This window comes from Amphiprion ocellaris, chromosome 6, assembly GCF_022539595.1.
Source record: "Amphiprion ocellaris isolate individual 3 ecotype Okinawa chromosome 6, ASM2253959v1, whole genome shotgun sequence".
In the NCBI taxonomy this organism is placed as follows: Eukaryota; Metazoa; Chordata; class Actinopteri; family Pomacentridae; genus Amphiprion; species Amphiprion ocellaris.
This window is the reverse complement of record NC_072771.1, coordinates 23,410,822-23,432,506: the sequence shown is the minus strand read 5'-3', so window position 1 is coordinate 23,432,506 and position 21,685 is coordinate 23,410,822. Positions and strand designations below refer to the sequence as shown.

Genomic DNA, 21,685 nt, shown 5'->3' with positions numbered 1-21,685 from the left:
GCACAGAAGGAACACAGAATAAGGGTGGTTTAAAGCAAGTTTGTGACTGGAGGGTTGCTGTTTGGATAAGAAAAAACAGAACATGTTCCAGGTGAAGCAGCACAGTGACCAGCAGCAAACACTGTATTGTTTCAGACTGTGTGACTAGTCTAACTTCACAGACCAGCTGAAATAAACTACAACCAGTACCTTATGTTAATCTTTGGTGGACTTTACACTGTGCTAACAGAAATTAAAGTTAAGAAGATTCTCATGTTACTCTTGGCGTCATAGTTATGCCACATACTAGTCATATAACACAGGTTGAGTGTGTCACGTTAAATACACTCTGCTTCTATCTGCAGGCCTCTTAAGGGCGTGAGCTGGTAAAGCAAACACGGATCAGCCCTACAGCATTCAGAAAATAGGAGTACACTTCCATTTTGAGTCTTGCTCTTGGCTATTTGAAGATCACAACTTCTCGAAACTGGGCAGAACAAGGATCCTTTGTTTTCCGTGTGGTCTGTTTTTTGACTACACTACGCTGTTCATTACCCCAAGCTAACCTTGATTACACAAAGAGGTTACTTAAGGAGCATCCCAATGGAAAGAAGAGCTTTGGCTTTGAAGGCGATGATGAAGAAGCATCGCCCTAAGAAGGAGAATCTGGATGCTCGAACGTGGGTGAGACAGGAGACTGTCAAGGGGTTTTCTGACTTCGTACGCAACAAGCACTCGGACAAAGAGACGGACAACAGCTTTGACAACAATGAGATGTGTGAGTATGCACAACAATTCAACCACAAAATGAGAAAAGGTGGAAGATAATTAAACTGGCTTCATACAACAGAATAAGCACAGAGTTGTATGTAGTCAAATATTTAAGCAGTTTCTTTGTACGATTGAGCCCTTGATTTTACACTGTTAATAATTAGTCATAGTGGTGGAGTGACTGTACGCTCATAGCATGACAAGATACACACTACTGTATTTGCTGTGTGTATATACCTATAAAAACTATTCACTCTCTTTGGAAGTTTTCTCCCTTTACTGCTTTCAAAGACAGACTCTTTCATGTCAAAGTGAATGCAGATTCATACACAGTATCGTCAATTAGTCAAAAATGTAGCCTGTAAAATAAGTGATTGCATAAGTTTATTCTCTACATGTCAGTATTCTGTAGATGCACTTTTGGACAAGAAACATCACCAAATAATGATGCTGCCACCACCATGCTTTACAGCAAGGAGTAGCCAATGCGCTCAATTTTGGTCTCATCAGACTGAAGAATTTTTTTCCAGTTGATTTCTGAGTCTCCCATGTGCATTTCACTAAACTGTACTTGAGCTTTTGTCAGCATTGGTTGTCTCTTTGTCTCCCACAAAACGTTCACTGGTAAACAACACGGGCAACAGTTGCTTTATGCACAGCCTCTATAGCTTGTAACTCCTCCAGATGAATCATAGGTGTCTTGGTGGCCTCCTCTACTTCTTGCACGCTTAGTTTTTGAGGACCGCCTGCTCTAGATAGGTTTGCATGTGACGTATTCTCTCCATTTCTAGATAATTTAATTGTACTCCAAGGGATATTCAGTGACTTGGAAATTTTCTTGTATCCATTGATTGACTTATGCTTTTCAATAACACATAATCACTTGGAGTGTTCTTTTGTCTTCATGATGTAGCTATAGTCAACAGTACTGATTCATCAGTAACTGGACCTTTCAGATCCAAGTGTCTTTACACTGTAATTATTTAAGACACACTCACTTCACTCAGATGATCTACATTTAATGAAATGTGTGACTTCTAGCACCACCTGGCTGCCCCTGTGTTAAATTAGGTAATTCACTTTAAAGGGGGTGAATTACTTATCTAACATTTTATATTTTTAAGTAATTGATGACACTTTGTATAAATCTATTTTCATTTTGACATGAAAGAATCTTTTTTTGTAAATTCTTGTTGAAAAATCCAAAATAAATTGCACATGATTCAATGTTGAAAAGCAAAAAGAGAAAAAACTTCAACTGCTTTGAACGCTTTTTTAAATAGTGCTGTATGGTTGTGTGTGCAGGTTGAAATCTAGATTATCTCCTGTGCAGAAGGTGCACAGTCATCTCAGTTTACCTTACAGTATAATGGTCTTGAAGGACTGGCATCATGTGGTTGTGTGCTAAGCTTTGTACAACATCTTCTTCATGTATATTAATATGTAAGCAGCCATATGTAAAACATTCCTGTCTACTGTGTTATGTAGTGCTTGACACAGAAAAGCAGTTTATGGATGCAGCTAAGAGGAATGATGTGGAGACCATGAAGACTCTTGGAAAAGGGCTGAACGCCAATGCAAGAAATGTGGTGGGTCTCACAAGAGAAACTATCTGCCTCATATTACACTGCATTATTTATTATCACACAGGCTCAAAGGCTAAACAGCTGTGGGGTTTTGGAGAAACCTTCATTAAATGAATAATATATTGATTGTGTTGTTTGCCCCAGCATAATAGGACTGCCCTTCACTACGCAGTAGCTGGCAAAAACAAGGAAGCTGTTCAGCTTCTTCTACAACGCAGGGTCAAGGTGGATCAAAAGGACAAGGTGAGATGGTCTGAACCACCAGGAAGACAAGAGCCACAGACAATCATTTATGTAATATTTTTAAATACAAGCTTCTATTTTCTGTTGTCTCTCTGGCAGTATGGTGTGGCACCCATTCACCTGGCTGCCTGGTTTGGTAGTTTGGAGATCCTGAAGTTATTAGTGCAGGCTGGGGCTGAGCAGAAGGTTGAGAATGAGGTAAAGTGGCAGGAAAAGCTTTGTTCTGCTGAGAAAAATACCCTGAAATTGGTCCATTTATCTTTTTATTTTGCACAATTTACAAAAAAACATGCTCCTCCTCAGGCATGTGGTGATTAATTTCACTATCCTGAATTATGAACCTCACATTTATATGCTCGTCTTGTACCAAATCTCAGGGCAGACACACTTTTTCTTCTTCCTATTGATGCTTTTGCTGCCTAATGAAACTCAAGTTGCATTTCTTTGACAACAGCAGCTACGTAAACAGCACACTGCTTGATTTAACAGAAACTATTTCTTAAATTACTGTTCTTTCTACCTCAGGAGGGATTGAACATTCTGCACTGTGCTGCCATAAACAACCACACTGAAATTGTGGAGTATATTGTTAATGACCTGCAGATGAAAGACCTAGACAAAGACGACAAGGTGAGTACTTGGCATGAAGCTTTCCTAAATCAGCTGTTTAATTAACTTCATGCTTAAATGCTTGCAGTAAATTTAGTCGCCTGTACCACATTTCTTATATTCCAGTCGGGGCACCGAGCGTTTGCGCTGGCGGCCGAGCACGGCTGTGTTGAAATGTTAGAGATGCTGATGGAGCCGTACAACATGGCCACCATGAAGCCCAACAAGGTGTGTGCCTGGACTTGATTGTGTGATTTTGGTGCATCTGTTGGCAGTTTTTAATATTCAGTCCTCACGTGTCTGAGTGATCATTTCTGTGTCACACCTGCAAGAAAGCTCAAAGTCAAACCCTCTTTGATGCAAGTTGTTTCCCCTCCCTCCCTTCTGCCAGAGAGGCGACACGCCCCTGCACTTAGCTGCCAGGAACGGCCACTTGGCTGCTGTCCAGCTGCTGCTGCAGAGCTTTGATACTCGGGATGAAGTCAATATGGTAGACAATCAGTGTAAACATCCTCTCTATCACCGTTTGGTTTGTGACAGTGTGGGCTCAGTGGCTAATCCACTGCTGGATAGTGGCTCCACTTGGGATTAATCAAGATGAATCAAACATGCTGGTTACTATAACAACACATCATGTATTCTGGCTTAAACTTCAGCTTTGACTGGTAAATTGTACTTGATGAACTTTTCAAAGCCATGTTCATGCCATTTGTTGATTATTAATTGACTTAAAGTTAATTCATTCTCCAGAAGGTTGTTGGACTTCTGGTTCTGAGTAAATTTCTGTGAGCATACTTTGTCATTTTAAAATGAGATCCACCTGAGAATAATTCTGTGCTTCTGTTAGTCATGCACCATCACTATACATTTTATCGATGGATCTTATGTGTTGCAGGACAGCGAGACAGCTTTGTACCAGGCGGCAGACAATGATCAGGAAGAATGTGTGCTGGCTTTGCTCGAGGCTGGTTGTGACCCCAACATCCTCACAGCGGTACGATGAGGCTACTATACTGACTGGAATAAAGAGATCCCTGCTGTAGTACCCTGCTGTTAATGATACAGTACTATCACTGCAGTAAACTTATTTTTAAACCCTCTCTCACTTTGTAGGACAAATGCAGCCCTCTGCATCCAGTTTCACAAAAAGGAGACACAAGTCTTGTCCAGCTCCTCTTGAAGTACAGAGCCAATGCAGACTCTCAAAATCAGGTAAGCAAGCTTCAGCTAGGTGGCAGTAGTATGCTCCTTTAGTAAAGTTTTCTGGTAACACAGATCACTCACACATATGCTGACATGCAGCTTTAAATCATTATTACACTTTTACATACTGTTGCTCACTTTTTGGGCTCATTATGTATGTAACAGAATATTTTTGCTCTCAGCATCTAGAGGCACCTCTCCACCTGGCAGTGAAGAACAGTCACATCCCTGTCATCCATTTTCTCCTGGAGGCAGGCTGCAACATTAATGTCACTGATAAGGTATGATTGCCCTCACAACACAGTAAAAGTAAGGTGTCAGCCAACATATATAAACAGTCTAACTAGGAAAATGTTTACCGCATTGTATTGTGCTCTCTTATGCTGTGAACTGCTAGAGGTTGCAGACTGCTATGCATCTTGCTGCAGAGATTGCCAGAATTGAAGTTGTGGAGATGCTTCTTAAAGCTGAACTGGATCTAACACTTCGGGACAGAGTAAGGGTTTACAATTACCAAAGTAGTTTCCATGTTATAATTACATTGTTCTGTATAGTTAGGCCAGATGAACAGCAGCATGATACATTAAAAAGTACAAAAAAAAATCTAATTCTAAATGTGATATCTTACAGTTCTAATTTAGTTTGTGTATTTCTTCTACATGCTGGATTGGGAGTAGCAGGGGAAGACGGTTCTAGGTGTTGCAGCCAGAGCAAATGAGGTGATTATTGTGGATATGATCATCAAAGCAGAAAGATACTACGCCTGGAGAAAGGTGAGTGTCAGATGATACTTGAAGCTTTTATAGTTTTCTTGTGTGCTGTAATCCATTCTCGAGGCTTAGAAATCAATAATTACATTCATCACAAATGATTCATTTCCCAACATCACATTCTCCATTAGTTGAATTCCCTCTAATACTATTACACAACCACTATAAAAAATGACTCGCAACCAAGAAACATTTGACAGCCAATTTAGCTTCAATTTAATTAAAGACATGCCCGATTCCCTTCCATTATTGATTTTCAAAATGTTTAACTCTGGCATTCATATCGCTAATCATCTCTCTTTATACCCCTCTGGTGCTTGTGGCCTTTATCAGTCTGCTGACATGATTTAATTGCACTTTCAGGCCAACCCTGAGCTTGATGAGAATGTTCACAGCGAGTATGCGCTAACGTTTAAGCTTGACCACCGCTATGAGACCAAGCAGCTCCGTTCGATGGCCTGGCGCCTGGCTTACAAGCTCCTGAAAGCAGGAGACTGGAAGAGACTGGCACAACACTGGGGTTTCACTAAGGAGCAAGTGTGTGCCATCGAGGAGCAATGGACAGGTGCCACAACTTACACACTGACAGGACAGGCTTTTCACTGTGCATTTGGCAACTCTCTGTAATTCTAAAACAGAACCATTTTAACTCCAATATGAATTAACATCACTGAGCCTTGGCTTTAAAAATAATACTCAAAGATAATTTTATTTCTCCAAACACACTTAATAGTTTTTCGCCTTTTAAAATGCACAAATGCAATTGTTAGGCTATTTTTACTAGCTGAATTGCTTTCCTGATTACACAGTCCCGTGTTTGTCCACAGGTCAGCACAGTTATCAGGAGCATGGGAACAGGATGCTGCTGATCTGGCTCCATGGGGAGGAGCTGGCTCAGAGGAGTCCTGCTAAAGAACTCTACCAGGGCCTCATCCTCACAGGGAACCAGAAAGCTGCAGGTACACTCAGTTATTTTTTAAACATATATATATATATATATAGCTGTGCTACGTGGGTATGTATGCGAAGGTTTAGCTAAATAAAATATAAATTTGTCTTTCAGATAAGATTCGGATGGAGGCAGAGAGTGCCAGCAGTAAGAGCTGTAGTGTTTCATGAGGATGAGCACTGCAACATATAGACTCACAAACTGAATGTTTACATCTCTATCAAATACTGATCTGTCCAGGAAGGTAGTAAAATAATTTATTTTTAAAAATAACATCAGATCATTAGGATACAGCTTTGGCAAGGCAAAGTAAACAACGTTGGTGTTGGATAGTCACCGCAACATGGATCAATACACAAGTAAGTGTGATTTTAAAAATTACAGCTCACTGTCACTGTGCATAATTTACAAGTACATTTTTTTATAGGAAATAAATGTCCATTTTGCAATTCTAAACTCTGTTCTGTCTGTAACAATTAAAAACATTTACATATGCAGTTCTCAACACCTGGCTATGCAGAACTCTCCTGAGAAAACCGTACTGCTCAGGAAATTGTACATTTCACAGTCAAGAAAGAAACTGAAAAGAAGAGGGGAAGTCAAAATCATTTCAAAGTCTCAAAGTAAAATGGACTTTAAATTAATTTCAAAGTAGAAATTCATAGGATTGTTGCATAGAATATGTTAAATCTTAAATCTAGACTAGGTGAGCTACACTTTGTGTGAAATGTGTGTGTAATCAGTCGACTACTTTGATGGAGTGTACATGGCACGTGCTGGTTTGTGTTCTCGATGAGCCTTTGCCTCCAGTGGACGTGTGGCTTTGCTGGGTGGAGCGAGGAAATTTGGCAGCTGTGGCCTGTCCAATGGTCAGCTAAAAGAAAAAGGAGAGAAACAGGAGTTTAAAAAAAAAAAAAAAAAACTGATTTAGCTTCACATCCCTAAAGGTGTAAGGATACATAGATTGTGATACTTTAGAATAGTGATGCACCGTGTCCCATACCTGTGTAACGGGATGATGGCGTTCGACTATCACAGAGCTCATGGGCGGAGCCACTCCCATCACCTGGAGGTTGCTGCGTGCCGCCTTTCCAACATCAGCGCGTGCAGTGATGCGAGCCATTACAGTCTTTGATGGTTTTTGTTGACTTGCTGTGATGCTACGACCGCTGACCTGAAACAACAAATATTGCTGCATCATTTATGAATATCACTACAGTAGAAGACACTTCTCGAAAGATTTTTACGTTTGGGAAATGTTGGTAGAGAAAGCAGGCAGGTAACATGCAGCAAGAACTCTTTGGACTGTCGGAATGTTGAATGCATCTTAACCCCTTGGTTACTGGGTTGTGCCATCGAGATTTGTTTTTTTACTAAACTTAAACTGTGACAAACCAGATGGAGGATGTGGATATAAGCCTGCCATTGACTGCTCATTTTTGGTATCTTTGACCTTCGTGTCACACTGAAACTTTCAAGTTTTGCCAAGGATCGTGCAGTAATGCAGCCACACTTCTTTTCAGTAGATTATCAGTTTGAAGCAGAAACCTGTTTGGCTTCCCTGTGTGAAAATCCATCTATTATCTATACACCACTTAACCCTGATCAAGGTCACGGGGAGGCTGGAGCCTATCCTAGCTGACTTAGGTCAGAGGCAGGGGACACCCTGGACAGGTCAGCAGTCTATTGTAGGGCCACACAGAGAGACAAACAATCACACTCACATTCACACCTACAGACAATTTTGAGTTATCAATTAATCTCAGCATGTTTTTGGACTGTGGAAGGAAGCCGGAGTACCCAGTGAAAACCCACGCTGCACAGGGAGAACATGCAAACTCCAGACAGAAAGATCTCAGGCCGGGACACGAACCGGGGATCTTCTAGCTGTGAGGCGACAGTGCTAACTCCTGTGAAATTGTTCCACCAAAACATTGTCAGCCATCACTATTTTGAGTGAACATTGAAGCTACTTCCTTTACTAAGCCCTGCCCATAACGACTGTGATTAGTTTAAAGAAATACAAACAAACCAGAGTGTTTTGCCCTATAGCATGGACCGGAAAGCAAGACTACTACACTTGGGATAGTCTGTGTTGTTGGTCAACGATAATTATCGTCACAATTGGGCACAGTTGTTCTGATGATGAGCATTTTCATTGCTTAAAGCCTTTATACTAGGGTCATTAGATCAACATCTAATGCTAACCTGTTTGTGGGAACTTGAAATGCCACCAAGAGGGAGTGAGCTGTGCACCACTGTAGTGGCAGGGAGTACTTCTTCCTGTGACATAGCCGGACCAGAGCCCACCTAAGGAAAAAGGAATCAAGGAAAATAGGACCATGAGGCAGATTTGGAGGAAGTAAGTCACAGGTGTGGCCAAGAAAAACAGAGGACATTATACAGGCAAATTTACAGCTGCTGTACAAGTTCCTCTGAGTGCATCTACTGTACATGAGTTGAGTGTGTAGGCAGAATTAGTGGTGATATAAGATAAGAACCTATAAAAATGCTAAAGTAAAACAACAACAGCAAGTGAAAGACTGTCAAACTGATTGATTCAAAGACAGATTTGAGAAGAAACTCATTATGGCATAGAGGAAGCATGATAAATGTAAGTTTCTATTAGGAATTGTCAGCAACTCACCACATCATCTGCTTCACTGTGGGAAGGGTCTGGGTGGTCTAAGTGGACTGGACTGAAACGTGCTGACGAGGTGGTATAGGGATGAAGCTGAGCTAGTGTAGCAGAGCCAGCTTCATCCTGAGAAGGTAGAGGATCTGCAGAAAGAAAAACTGAGTCAGACTCTCGCAAAATACATTCTTGATACAAGCTTGTTATAGTTACAGAAAATCACTAATAAATCGATGAGGAAATAATCAGCATACTGCTTCCTTTTGATTAAACTATTTTATTTCTAGCTTTCATTATTGATTAAAATGTGCAATGTTTTGGTTGGAATGTCCATCCATCCATTATCTATACACCACGTAATCCTCATTAGGGTCGCGGGGTGCTGGAGTCTATCCCAGCTGACTTGGGGTGAAGGCAGGCAACACCCTGGACAGGTCATCAGTCTGTCACAGGGCTACATAGAGAGACAAACAAGCACAATCGCGTTCACACCTATGGACAATTTAGAATCACCAATTTCCCTCAGCATGTTTTTGGACTGTGGAAGGAAGCCAGAGAACTTGGTGAAAACCCAGACATGCACAGGGAGAACATGCAAACTCCACACAGAAAGATCCCAGGCTGGGACTGGGGATCTTCTGTGCTGTCGCTGTGAGGCCACACACGAACCACCGAGCCTCAGTTTGAATGTGAATATCTTAATCCCCTGTTGCTTATTTGAAGATATGTTAAGAAAACATTGTAAACCAAATGTTGCTTTAACATAGAACCCAAATAGTCACCCCTGCCTTTGCCAATGCAAAAGGTGGCTGATGATTAATTATACATAACTCCTACAAAATATGTGTATTAAACAAGAGTAAATATTTTGTGTAAGTCTAGTTGGCAAAATAACTTATTAATGAGAGTGATTATGAAGAGAAAACAGCCCGGTCCGACAAGCAACATAATGAAATGCATTTCAGGTGGCAAGACTCATTAAACCTGAGAGCAGATGGAGGAGCAGAAGACCATGCTAGAGTTCATAAAACAGCGAGATCCGACTTCAGCAGCCGTGTGCTCAACAAAAACAGCAGACTAGGACAGCAGAGTAGGAGTGTTGCTTGATCAGACGAATCCTGACTTTTGGTGCAACATGTTGGCAGGGTGTGAATTCTGGCATTAATGGCATAATACTAAGAGTTTTTGAGGCCTGATTGTACCATTGTATTGCCATTTAAAAGGTCTGAAAACACAAGGTTATGTTAGCTATGTAAGTATACCTAAATATCTGCGAATAGTGCCAAGTCTTATCTTTTCCAGTGTTAATACACGCAACAGTAATTACACAATTTAATAAATGTTGCAAAGGGGTGCTGAACTTTATCAGCCAATCTTTTAGTGCCACATCAAGGTTTCCAACCTCAGCACTAAGCACATTCACTGATTCATCACTCCATTAAATGAGCCAGTAAATGACTTCAAGAAACGTGCAAAGACCCCGTCCCCTCCTCTCATTCATAAATCTACACAAATGTCAATAGCACAAGGCTGCGATGTATTGAAGAAATTATGTTTCTGTTGTTTTCTCTCTGTTTCAGTCTCAATAGCTGTGTTAAATCAATACAGCACACAGGCAAGGCTAACAACGCAATTATGGTACATTATAGAGAGGAGGGGTCTTGTGATGAACATAACAGTACATGTTTTCATGATTATTGTCTAAAACTTCGGTACAAACTGTACTGACCATGAACTGGAGGTTGTTCTGACCGTCCGTCTGTAGAGTGGAACATGCTGAGCGCCTCCATGTTGAGAGCACATACACCCCTCATGAAGGCTTTCTTCATAGATTCCTCATACTGCTCTCGCTCTAATCGTAGTCTCCGGATCTCTGCCTGGGCCTTCTCGATAGCTTCGCAGTGCTGCGGAGACAGTTAGCACATGATAGGAAGAGTTACTCAATTATCAGTTTAAATAATCCTAACAAAAATACCCTATGTCCAGTTTCTTGCTTTATGTTGCACTCTAGATACACATCTGTGACTCCATCAACAACACGATGAGCCCTAAAAAACCTTAATTTCTTTGTCACTTCTTGTTGCACCTTCTCTATCTACATACTTGCGCTACAATAATTTTCACTTTAATCTATTAAGTCTAATGTGTTTGCAGAACACAGCATCATGCAGTGTTTTACAGAGTACAAAATTTGAATGAAGTTTAGTGTGGCTGTCAGACACTGAAATGCTCCAATTGTTTTATTTATAGCAATTTACTGAAAAAAACTTTTGAACATCACCAATACATTTACATATCGAAGAAAGCAGTCCATCCATTTACTTTCGATGTGCAGCAATTCCTCTACTAAAAAAACACCTTAATGGGATAGAGTCAAGTTTAAATTTCATAATGCAGCCTCACCATGCACACACTGTTTCATATGTAGATCCTCCAACCACTTAATTACCTCAGCAAGCTTGGCCTCATACTCTGAAGACATTTGGCTGCAGACCTCTTCGGCCCTCGAACGGCAAGCTCGCTCCACTTTGACCTTCCAGTGTTTCTGGACCAGAGAGTGCCAGCCGAGCCACACCTTCTTCTTCAGCTGCAAATTGTAGTGCTGCCGCGCTACCTGAAACGCATGAGCCTGGAGGGGGAAACACACGACCATGTAAATATTCACAAGGAAATAATCACACCTATAATTCACTCTTGTGCAGCTGCAGTACATTTTCTCATCAAGTTCATGGCTTAAACAAAACTACGAATCTTCCAGTTTTTTCCATTTAAAAGAAATGGCATGGGCGGGTATATTTGCTGTGAAATTACAAAAAGGATCAGATTGTTTATCTGTGCATTCAAAACATTTCATGTATGCAATTTCAACAAGCAAAGCATTCAGAGAGTGCAGTACTCTGCCAAGGCTGTTCATTCCTTAATTTGTGTATTCAGAAATCACGGCAACATAGAATATAGATCTACCCACAAACTAAATGAATAAATAAATACTTACCTTACAGTGAGCACAGGCATGTGTTATGCATGCGTACATTATGTATAGATACTGAATTGCGTGACCTAAATATGTAGCAGGTGGCGTGAAGAATGTTCACTTGTTGTCATAGTTATAGTGACACCGTGCCGCTATCTTGCAATGATACGGAAACCTTTAACAAATCTGTGGATCCAGACTATAAGCCGCATCAAAGCCAAAATCTAATGAGGTGGTCCTTGTGTCATTTCTAAGCTTCCCTGAAAATTTCATCCAAATCTGTTAGTCCGTTTTTTGAGTAATGTTGCGCACAGACAAACAAACAGATTAACAGACAAACGTACACCGATCGTCACATAACTCTGCCGTGTCCCTGGCAGAGTAATAATAGGAGATATTTCTAAAAAAAAAATTTGGCATATGCATGTTAAGAGTGAAGTTAGATGGGAATCCATGAGTGCAGTTATATAGTAATGACATTTACTACTAGAAATTTTACTTCAATGTATTGAAAAAATGCACTTGCACCAAGCCTAGAAAAATACTAAACATAATGTATACAATGTGATTGACACTGACAAAAAAAATCACATAAAAACAGGTATAAAGGCACCACTCTCTACAAAGAAACATTGTCAGTGTTGCACTGGATGCACACAAACAGCTAACAGCTAACACCTCTTATCTTGTGTTGGAAAGGTGTTGGGGGAGGTTTGCTGTTGATCTACCCAACTAACAGTTTGGACAGAGTTTAAATCCCGCTTAATCTGACAATGTAAGAGCGTGGGCAGAGGGGGTTTCTGCTGTCTGACAAGCATTTCTGATGGAGAAAACAGGTGTCTTGTGGAGAAAAACAACACTGTCAGCGTACCTCTTCTTTGGCCTCAGTGTGCTGAAGTCTCCAGTGGGTGAACGCCCTCATCTTTTCAAGCTTGTCTTTCTGTCTGTCCAACACCTGACTCAGGTTCCCGATCACCTGAGGGAGGACAAATCCCAGAATAAGTTTGTGAGCTGAATAGAGATTTCAGACGCTCATTGCTCAAACACTGTCAAAACCCAGTCCTACATTCAAACTTCATAACATTGTAAACAACTGGAAGTCAGGTAATTGATAGTTGATGAACGGAAAGTTATCAGAAACTATTAAAAACTGTTTATTACTAACGATAAACAAATAATCATTTAGGTCAATTTTTGAGGAAAAAATGAAAAACAAATGTCCTCATTACAGAATCTCAATTATGAAAATGCATTATTTCTCTTATATTCACATTACTGTAAATGTCATATTTTAGCCTTTTGGACTATTAGTTGGTTAACATAAGATTTTTGACAATATTAACATTAATTTACTAGTTAATTAAATGAATGCAGAAAACTGCCCAATTTTAACTTCATAAAAATACCTTATAGTCTGTTAGCACTGCTGGAAATGAAATTTTTAGTCCATGTCCAGCCAACCATTAAATAATGTACTCGAGAAAGCAAATAAGTACACATGGAGTCACCTCATCTTTTCTCTTGTTGGAAGTCTCATAGGTTTGCAGCAGCTCCTTTAGGCTATTTAGCTCTGACTTCAGGCCAGCTGTCTGGGTGGCATGCCTCTCCCGCTCCTTCATTATCTCCATCTTGTGTTGCTCCATGAACGCCAACTTCCACTTTCGTAGTTCAGTCAGCACATTTGACTAATTAGGAAACAGGGTGGGACAGTCACAATGAGCACATGTACACATACGGTTAGTCACTATTTAAATTATATACAGAATGACTGCCACTGACAACAGCAGCAAAATAAAGAAACCTTGTAGATTTCATCTGCAGTCTTGTTTTGTTGTTCTTGAAACATCTAAAAAATCCCATATTTCCTGTACAACGTGTTGTGTGTCTCATCATAGATGGGATTGGCATAGAATTTAATTTACAGCTCTGATGTCCACTTACATTTTGAGGACATACTCCTTAATCCAGTGGACTGAGACATAGGTTAGCCTTCACCACCCCAACACACAATGATAATGCAATTTTGGCTTTACAGATAGTTACATACACAATTCATCAAAACTGTATCAAACATGGCCTACACTCACAAAACGTAAACTTATTTGGCAGATTTTCCACAAACAACTGAAAGTGTCTCCACATCCTCTCTTATAGTCTATGGAGCTCTACTGCCTTTTCCAGAGTCAGACTCCACTCTTTTATCCACACAGTTTAGCAGGTGATTGGTTATTGTCTGCTTTCCAAGAATGAGCTGTACAACATCTGAAGAAAAGGGCAGGATGGACACCCACATGGAGCCACCCACCTCCTCCAGAATCATTCCACTTGGAGACACAGTTAAAAAGGTCACTGGTTCCATGAAGAGTAGAGCTGTCATCCTTTTCAAAAAACCTTTTTTAGACTCAGGCTTATTCAAACACATTCCCTTTATGATCTCTGGGCTCGTCTTCACCTCTGCTGGTGAACATAGTCCTCAGTATTTCTTCATTTAATCCATCTTGTTCTAACCTTCTAATTACATATATAAAATGTATAGAAAGGGGGATGTGAGAAATATAATTATTAAACTAAAATGTTGTTCTAATTCATTCATGCATTTATGCATTTTTGTCATTATATGTACATAATTTCAAACATTTGTCAGTGAGATTGACATAGACTAAAAGCTTTTTGGGGTTTTTTGCATATTTTTTTTTTTACTTTTTCCTCCATGCATTATTGTAGGCTTTGTAAATGAATTGCTGCAACAGCAGCAGGTACATGCCTGAAAAAAAATCATAATTAAATCATTGCTCTTCAAAGGCCTGATTAATGCTCTACTCACATTGTACCACAGATTGTACCCCCTATGCAAAAACCTTAATTAGGAATAGAATACCTAATTTTTCACAGCAAATGAGCATTCAGTTTTATGATTTCAGTTTATTCAGCATAAAATACCAGCTTGGGCCAATTTCGCTGTAAACTGCTGAGGTTCAAAAACACACAACTGCTATTATAATGGAAAAACCTAATGCCTGACCCCTGCAAAGAGGGTATTTGGTGGCTGTGGGGGAATTGTTTCAGCATGACTTGGGTCCATTTGTCCCCTTAGAGCCAAGGGTTATTGTAAATCAATACTAAGTTTATCCTACGATGAAACACTTGTATCCTGATGGGAGGGATCTCTTCCCCCATCTGTAGAGCACAAGGAGTTACTGAATGGTTTGATGAGTAAGAAAACAATGTGAATTACATGCGGTGGCCTTATCTATGACCAGAACTCCACCTAACTGAACACCTATGGGAGACTGTAGACCTACACAGTAGATCAGGCATGGGCAAACTACGGCCCCCGGGCCACATACGGCCCTTTGGGCTTTTCAATCCGGCCCGCGAAATAAGTTGGTCAATATTAGAACTGACGAAATTACAGTAAAGACTACATTCATTTGGCCTTGTCCTGCAGAACCCGGCGTTTCTGTTGACCCCCACTAGATGGCGCACTCCAGACACAAGTGACCTTTGTTGGTTTATTCTCTCTTCTTCTTCCACTTTACGACTGCATTGAGCTGCTGTAACAAGGAGTGGATCAAAGAAAAGTCGATAGTGAGTGTCGAGTGTTTCAGAAGGAGTGGACTACTAAATATTTTTTCGCTAAAGTCCGTTCAAAGGCTGTATGTCTTATTTGCAATGAAACCGTTGCGGTTTTTAAAGAATACAATATCAGCCGACACTTTTCCACGAAGCATGCTAACTATGCTAGCAACCAGTCAGCACAAGAACGGACAGCTACGGCTCAGAGGTTAGCAGCCAGTTTACAGACTCAGCAAAATACTTTTTTCGACAAACTACGATTCAAGAGTCAAGCACGAAGGCAAGTTATTTGCTAGCATTCAAAATAGCAAAGGCTAGCTAGCCTTTCCCCGAAGGGGAGCTTTTGAAAGAATGCATGGTAGAGACAGCAGGTCTCTTGTGTCCAGAGAGCAAAAACAAATTTGAAAAAATTAGTTTATCACGCAGGACAGTTACTCGCCGTGTTGAGCTAATCGACGAAGACTTAGCCAGCTGACTGAACGAAAAAGCGGAGTCCTTCAAGTTATATTCATTAGCACTGGACGAAAGTAATGACATAAAAGACACTGCTCAGCTTTTAATTTCTATTCGAGGGATTAATGACAACTGAGACGACGGAGGAATTTTTGACCATGGACTCCATGAAGGGGGAAACACGAGCAGAGGACCACAGGGTGTCTGGGGTCATCGAGAGGCTGAAGCTGCCTTGGTGTAAACTCGCCAATGTCACCAAGGATGGATCGCCAAACTTGACAGGAAAAAACGTCGGTATGCTGAAAAGAATCCAGGATAAAGTGAAGGAGGAAAACCCTGAGCTGGATGTGATTTTCCTCCACTGCATAATCCATCAGGAAGCGCTCTGTAAGTCTGTTTTGCATCTTGATCATGTGAAGCCAGTCGTAAAACTCGTTAACTTTATACGAACGAGAGGGCTTCAGCATCGTTAGTTCGTTAAGTTTCTTGAAGAAACTGATGCTGATCACCAGGACTTGCTTGACCACTCTCATGTCCGCTGGTTAAGTTTGGGGGAAAAAAAAAGGGTGACCAACAACACTGTTCCCACTGAAAATGAATGTGAGTATTCTTTACTCTGTCAGTGATGTCTTTAACATGTAATTCATATTAGTTTGCACAATTTCCATCCATCTGATGGTGGCCTGGCCCGTCTGTTGAATTTCAAAACTCAATGTGGCCCCTGAGCCAAAAAGTTTGCTCACTCCTGCAGTAGATAGTGCTTTCCACCACCATCATCAAAACACCAAATGTGGGAATATTGTTAAAATAATAACGTCCATCCCTCCAGTAGAGCCTCTAGAGACTTGGAGAACCAATGCCAAGACACATTTAAACTGTTCCAGCATCATGTAATGGTAAAACATCTTACTAAAACAAATGTTTTTTTTCCCCCCTTTTAATCTGTCATCCTTCTGTATAAACATTATATAAATATAATTAAAAGTGGTTCTTATTAAGCAATGTTAACCCGATACAACAAGAAGAAGCAGACTAACCTTCAAATTATTGCTCCATGTGTTCAGAATATTCTCCATCTTGTTTAAGTTCTCCTCTGAAATAAACATCTCTGTCACAGCAAACTCGAGGGGGTCCGGGCTGTTTGGCCTAGACCTTCCAGACGTCACCTGTAACCTGTCTGAGGGAGCGTCTGAGAACAGTGACGCCCTGCTAGATGACTGGCCTCCCCTCTTGTCAGCTGGAGGGCAAAAAACAAAACCGCAGACAGACAGAATATCACAAAGAATATGAAACAACCCTGTAACAACATGGTCTGGATATTTCAAAGCTTATTTGGTATTAAAATCAATGAACGTACAATTACCAATCACATATAACCATTTTGTTTCTGTTTAACAGTTTACCATGAAAGGCTTTTGAACTTGTAGAGGGCTCAACAATCAACGGGGAGACCTGTGATGATCTCAAGCTCCTGCTAGAATGCCTCCCATCTTTATCTTCATCTGACAAAAGATACAAGAGGTGCAGCAAGCAAGTCAGTGAAGGTGATATGAAGGTAAAAACTGATAAAAATTGCATGCTGCTAAAATAAATTCTGTTATGAAACTGGTGATTAAAGGTAAAAATAGAATGTTAAAGTCAGAAAACAAAGGACGGTTACAGGACAGAAAACATGTTGGTGAGAGTGCTGAATAAGATGAGCATGGCTACTTGTCCAAGAATGCATTTATGTCAATATCTTAATTAAATTCTGCAGGGGGAAGAGAAAGCCTGCACTCTAAAGAGCAGTATGGGCAGAGTGCCAGGAGATCATTACCAATCAGCCTGTCTGCTTTCTACATCCCTGTGCACTGCTCCATAACAGTTAAACCTCCAACGAGAGCTGCACCTGGCGAGGGGGACTGATGGACTGTTTAAGATGTGGGTATCGTAGGGGAAAGAGATACGAGGTACAATGTGACAGGCTGATATCTGGTCTGTTGGACTGCTTTACAAGCGAAATTATAAAGCTGATAAACAGACACTATATTTTCTCCATGTTGTGATACCAAATCCTTTGTGACAGCTGATCATTTGACGGAGGCAGGGTGTAGAAGGGTTCAAATTGAGGTTCTGTCAGGAAAGCTTAGTGTGTTTGTGTGAACGTGTGTGTATGAATGTGTCCGGCATGCAGGACGAACCACCTTGGTGCTGTGACTTTGTGTCATCTTTACTCAGGGAAGTCCGACCCCCTGCAGACAGATGTGAGGTGCTCAGCTGCTTCTGTTGAACGTTGGTGAGTGTGTCAAGCTTCGGGGTGACAACAGCATAGCGGAGGAGCTCCTCATACTCATCCTGTTGATTCATAAACAGTACAAAAAGAAAAGTGAGCTGCAGCTGTCAGAACAATTTCAGACCAAGGTTCCACTTCTGTCATTGATTAAACCCCTTAAATCTCATCTCTTTTCTATTAAAATTACATACTTAAAAGCTTTGTCCTGACTTACATATAATTCTACACTCTTGTTTCCTTTAGAAGGTGCACATCTATAAAGTCCCCGCTTCCATCTACATTAGAACCCCTTTGACATTTGCTGTGGCTAGCATGTCTGCTTAGCTATGACTTTATGGGATCTATTTGTTAAATGTATTAATGTATGAAATCCCAGAAGTCTGAATCTGTGTTTCTGAGACTGTCAGCACACTATAGTTCTGTTGTGGAAAAGCTTAACCATGACAATGACTGCTGGTTTTGCTCTTGATGTGTGTTCTAGCAAATGAAAAATGAAATATGGACATGTTAACAAGGTAAAAAATTTGATTTTCACTAAACGGTGTCTGTAATATAATTAAAATAGCTGTACATATAGCATTACAAAACAACAAAGAAGTCTAATAGACATTGTGTGTTAACCATTGTTTTTACACCCACATTATTAATTGAAAACAGACTATATGTAAAAATTGTTGATTGTCCAGCATTTATTACTGCATTTAGATTAATTGTGAAGATGTGTTAGACAGTGTTGCTGTGTATAGATGCACATAAATTGTGTAGTATTTAAACACCTGAAGTTCAGAGGACACAGAGCTGCCTCGGTCTGAGTCTTTGGGTAGGACAGGACTGGTTGGTTCCTCTTCATCTGAGGACATCTAGGCAAAAAAGAAAAAAATAAACACAGAAGAAATAACGTTAGTTTAATAAAACCACGAGGTAACAATGTCATACCATAGTGCCACATATATACATTACATGTCATAAGATGTGCACAAAAGTTTGCAACAGACACAAACATCTGACTTTGTACCTTTTGGGATATTCATCAAGAGTCTGTGCATTATTACTCTGATTAAATGATTAATTGCATAGTACAGAAAATGTCAGCTATTGTGAAAAATATTGTTTCCGTGAGACCAAGACAACATCCTCAGCTGTCTTGTTTTGTCCACAATGCAAAGACACTCCGTTTACCATCACATAGAGATAAAGAAACCAAAAATCTTTAAAATTTAACTACTTATAACCAGAAAAAGTTACGTTTTTCTTTAAAAATGGCTGATTAATTTATCTAGAAGAGACAATGTCTTCAGAATCTGGAAAAATACGATCGTTTCTATATTAAAATTTTCTGTACATTCAAAATGTATGACTAATCAAAGAAAGCTGTATGGAAAAGGTCTTAATCGAGGAGAAACGTGTGTTCGTATGAAGCTAAAAACACACAAACTGTTTACAACATTTTTGACTCACTGGCTGCTTTGTAGGCGAAATATAACAGGAAGTATATACCAAACCTCACACTATTACACACACACACTACAATAAATACTGTTTTTACTTTCTCTACAGTTAACGCTGTTTTATCGTAGCGTTTTGAACAGATAGTGTTAGCTACATCAATCAAAGCTAACTCCAACTCTGTAGACCGAAACACAAGCGTCCTTACAACTGCTTCAAATTGGAAAAAAAAAAAACAGGAACTAAACGATGTGAAGAAAATATAACAACCTAGACAACATATGTGGCATTAAAAAATAGTAATTCTTACTTCTTTTATATGTCTTTGCAGAGTACCGAGTCTTATCCGTTTCTCAAGTTGGTCGTCAGTTAGAAAGTGCTTGCTTTGCCGTTTCAAACAGACCGACTCTTAAACAACAGGCTTTCTGATTGGCTTCAAATACCAGCGGCTCCTGCTAAATCGGCTCTGGTTGGTCAAATTATTTCCATGGCAACAATAAGCGGAACAACGCTAAACTCACCAGCTGCTCCTCCTGTAGTTTAAGTTAAAAGGTCTGTCAAAGCTTTTACTCCACACTTTTTAACTCTCGGTAAAGGCACAGTGTAGTAAGTATGTTTGTCTTTATGCTCAATGAGTCAAGTACGGTAATTAATAGAGAGGCCCGCATTCAAAACAGTTATTGAGGAGACGTGTGCCAACCCATGGCCGAACCTTTTGTGCTTTCAAACATTATTTTGATGGGTTAAGTTTACATAATAACATTGGTAGGTGCAACAGCTTAATATAAAGCGTATTTAAACTCAAATGTTTTGTTTGTAAGATTTTATTGTGCTCTCAAATACACTACTGCAGTTCAAATTAATACAAAATCTGAAACAGACAAAATTTTGCTTTTGAATGAATCTAATTCCTAAAAACTACCGAAAGAATAAAATCCTCAAAAGCCAAGAATACAAAAGAAACCATAATAGGAACAATTTATTTGTTTTAAATGTTTGTCAGCGTAGCAAGTTATGTTCACAATTAAGGTAATAAGGTACACAACACTTCTAAAAAATATATTTTAAATAATATTTAAGTATTTGTTAGAATAGCTTAAATTGTACTAATAATCAGCTTAAAAACCTGTGTTTAAGCTATCAGTCTTGAAATAAGTTGTGATTTGCATGTTAATTCCTATAACCAAACATAGATTGTTAGTTAAATATAATGTCAGTAGAAGATGTCATAGCTTAAAAAGAGCTTTGTTGCTAAGCCCAAACATTATTGTTTTGGAATCTGAGCATGGACAATAGGGTAACTATCCTTCATGACATTTTACCTCATCTTCTGCATAGTCATTTTTAACACAGGAAAAATTGATACATGAAAACCCTACATTTTAATGTATAAAAGGGCTGTTTCTGGTTTAGATTTTCATTAAGTTGACATTGGTCTGCTTCTGTGATTGGTAAGTAGTAGGTGTGTGTCAATTCAAAGAGCAACATGATCTCCAGACTGCGTTTCATCAGTAGTGTGACTGCATAGAGATTAGCTGATTAATCTCATTCTCACGAGGAAGCAAACTTACCTGTCGTAAGAAGGTGTAAGTCTTTGGGGAATACCACCACCCTGTGAATCTCCCTGTGGCCATTTCTCCGTAGTTCACTTAGGCAAAAACAGACCAGGCAATGGTTCAAACTCTGAATCGCAGCAACTACTTTACCACTTGAGGACTTAACAGTATTACAACACATATGTGGGATAGGCCTAACGGCTTGGCAGGCCTCAGCTGGGACAGACTCCACAGAGAAAAGACATATGGTCCCTCTCAGCCATGCAGGGCTGCAAGTGGCACTGTTGGACCGGAGCCTCCTCACCACCTGGCTGAAAGTGCTTCAGTGTCCGAAGGTGTCCTGTCAGCATTACCATTAGACCTGCAGGCTTGCGCACGGTGGTGACGGTGCAGTAATCTTCTACCAAAACAGCAGTTTGACAGCTAGTCACAAAGCATTGAGGTCTGACTAGAGAATAAAGAAATTAGTCTAATAAATTTCAAATCAAATATATATATTTTTTATAAACAAACAGAATGATAAGTTTCATGCAAGCAACACAGACACTTGTCAGCACACATTTTGTTATTACATGTCCTGACAGTTGACACAGCTATGATTTTAAACCAGACTTGCGAGGTGCGGAGGATAATCCTGACTGCTCTGCGGGGAGTGGAGGTTTC

At 40.0% G+C, this 21,685-nt stretch overlaps 2 protein-coding genes across 2 annotated transcripts; one reads left to right on the top strand and one right to left on the bottom strand.

Annotated features, from left to right (window-relative positions):
- The first annotated feature begins 45 nt into the window (after nucleotides 1–45).
- On the top strand, nucleotides 46–6,566 carry ankdd1b (ankyrin repeat and death domain containing 1B). The gene is made up of 15 exons (XM_023281497.3): nucleotides 46–757; nucleotides 2,239–2,339; nucleotides 2,481–2,579; nucleotides 2,679–2,777; nucleotides 3,105–3,209; nucleotides 3,315–3,416; nucleotides 3,580–3,678; nucleotides 4,084–4,182; nucleotides 4,302–4,400; nucleotides 4,574–4,672; nucleotides 4,789–4,887; nucleotides 5,069–5,164; nucleotides 5,525–5,726; nucleotides 5,989–6,120; nucleotides 6,225–6,566. Exons 1-15 carry the CDS (start codon nucleotides 583–585, stop codon nucleotides 6,278–6,280), a joined length of 1,662 nt encoding a protein of 553 aa, XP_023137265.2. The 5' UTR covers nucleotides 46–582; the 3' UTR covers nucleotides 6,281–6,566.
- On the bottom strand, nucleotides 6,346–19,859 carry poc5 (POC5 centriolar protein homolog (Chlamydomonas)). The gene is made up of 13 exons (XM_023281496.3): nucleotides 19,777–19,859; nucleotides 18,797–18,880; nucleotides 17,932–18,082; nucleotides 17,152–17,250; nucleotides 16,786–16,985; nucleotides 13,228–13,404; nucleotides 12,591–12,695; nucleotides 11,195–11,374; nucleotides 10,475–10,649; nucleotides 8,758–8,891; nucleotides 8,319–8,420; nucleotides 7,114–7,284; nucleotides 6,346–6,984 (listed from the first exon to the last, which is right to left on the bottom strand). Exons 2-13 carry the CDS (start codon nucleotides 18,878–18,880, stop codon nucleotides 6,850–6,852), a joined length of 1,713 nt encoding a protein of 570 aa, XP_023137264.2. The 5' UTR covers nucleotides 19,777–19,859; the 3' UTR covers nucleotides 6,346–6,849.
- Nucleotides 19,860–21,685: the final 1,826 nt, after the last annotated feature.

Excerpts from the sequence above, each read along its gene's own strand:
- ankdd1b (XM_023281497.3), top strand. The coding sequence starts at position 583 with ATGGAAAGAAGAGCTTTGGCTTTGAAGGCGATGATGAAGAAGCATCGC. Across the intron at positions 2,778-3,104 it reads AGCAGAAGGTTGAGAATGAG|GAGGGATTGAACATTCTGCA; the intron begins GTAAAGTGGCAG and ends TTTCTACCTCAG. Across the intron at positions 4,888-5,068 it reads ATCTAACACTTCGGGACAGA|CAGGGGAAGACGGTTCTAGG; the intron begins GTAAGGGTTTAC and ends GATTGGGAGTAG.
- poc5 (XM_023281496.3), bottom strand. The coding sequence starts at position 18,880 with ATGTCCTCAGATGAAGAGGAACCAACCAGTCCTGTCCTACCCAAAGAC. Across the intron at positions 17,251-17,931 it reads CACAAAGTCACAGCACCAAG|ATGAAGATAAAGATGGGAGG; the intron begins GTGGTTCGTCCT and ends ATCTTTTGTCAG. Across the intron at positions 8,421-8,757 it reads ACAGTGAAGCAGATGATGTG|GTGGGCTCTGGTCCGGCTAT; the intron begins GTGAGTTGCTGA and ends CTTTTTCCTTAG.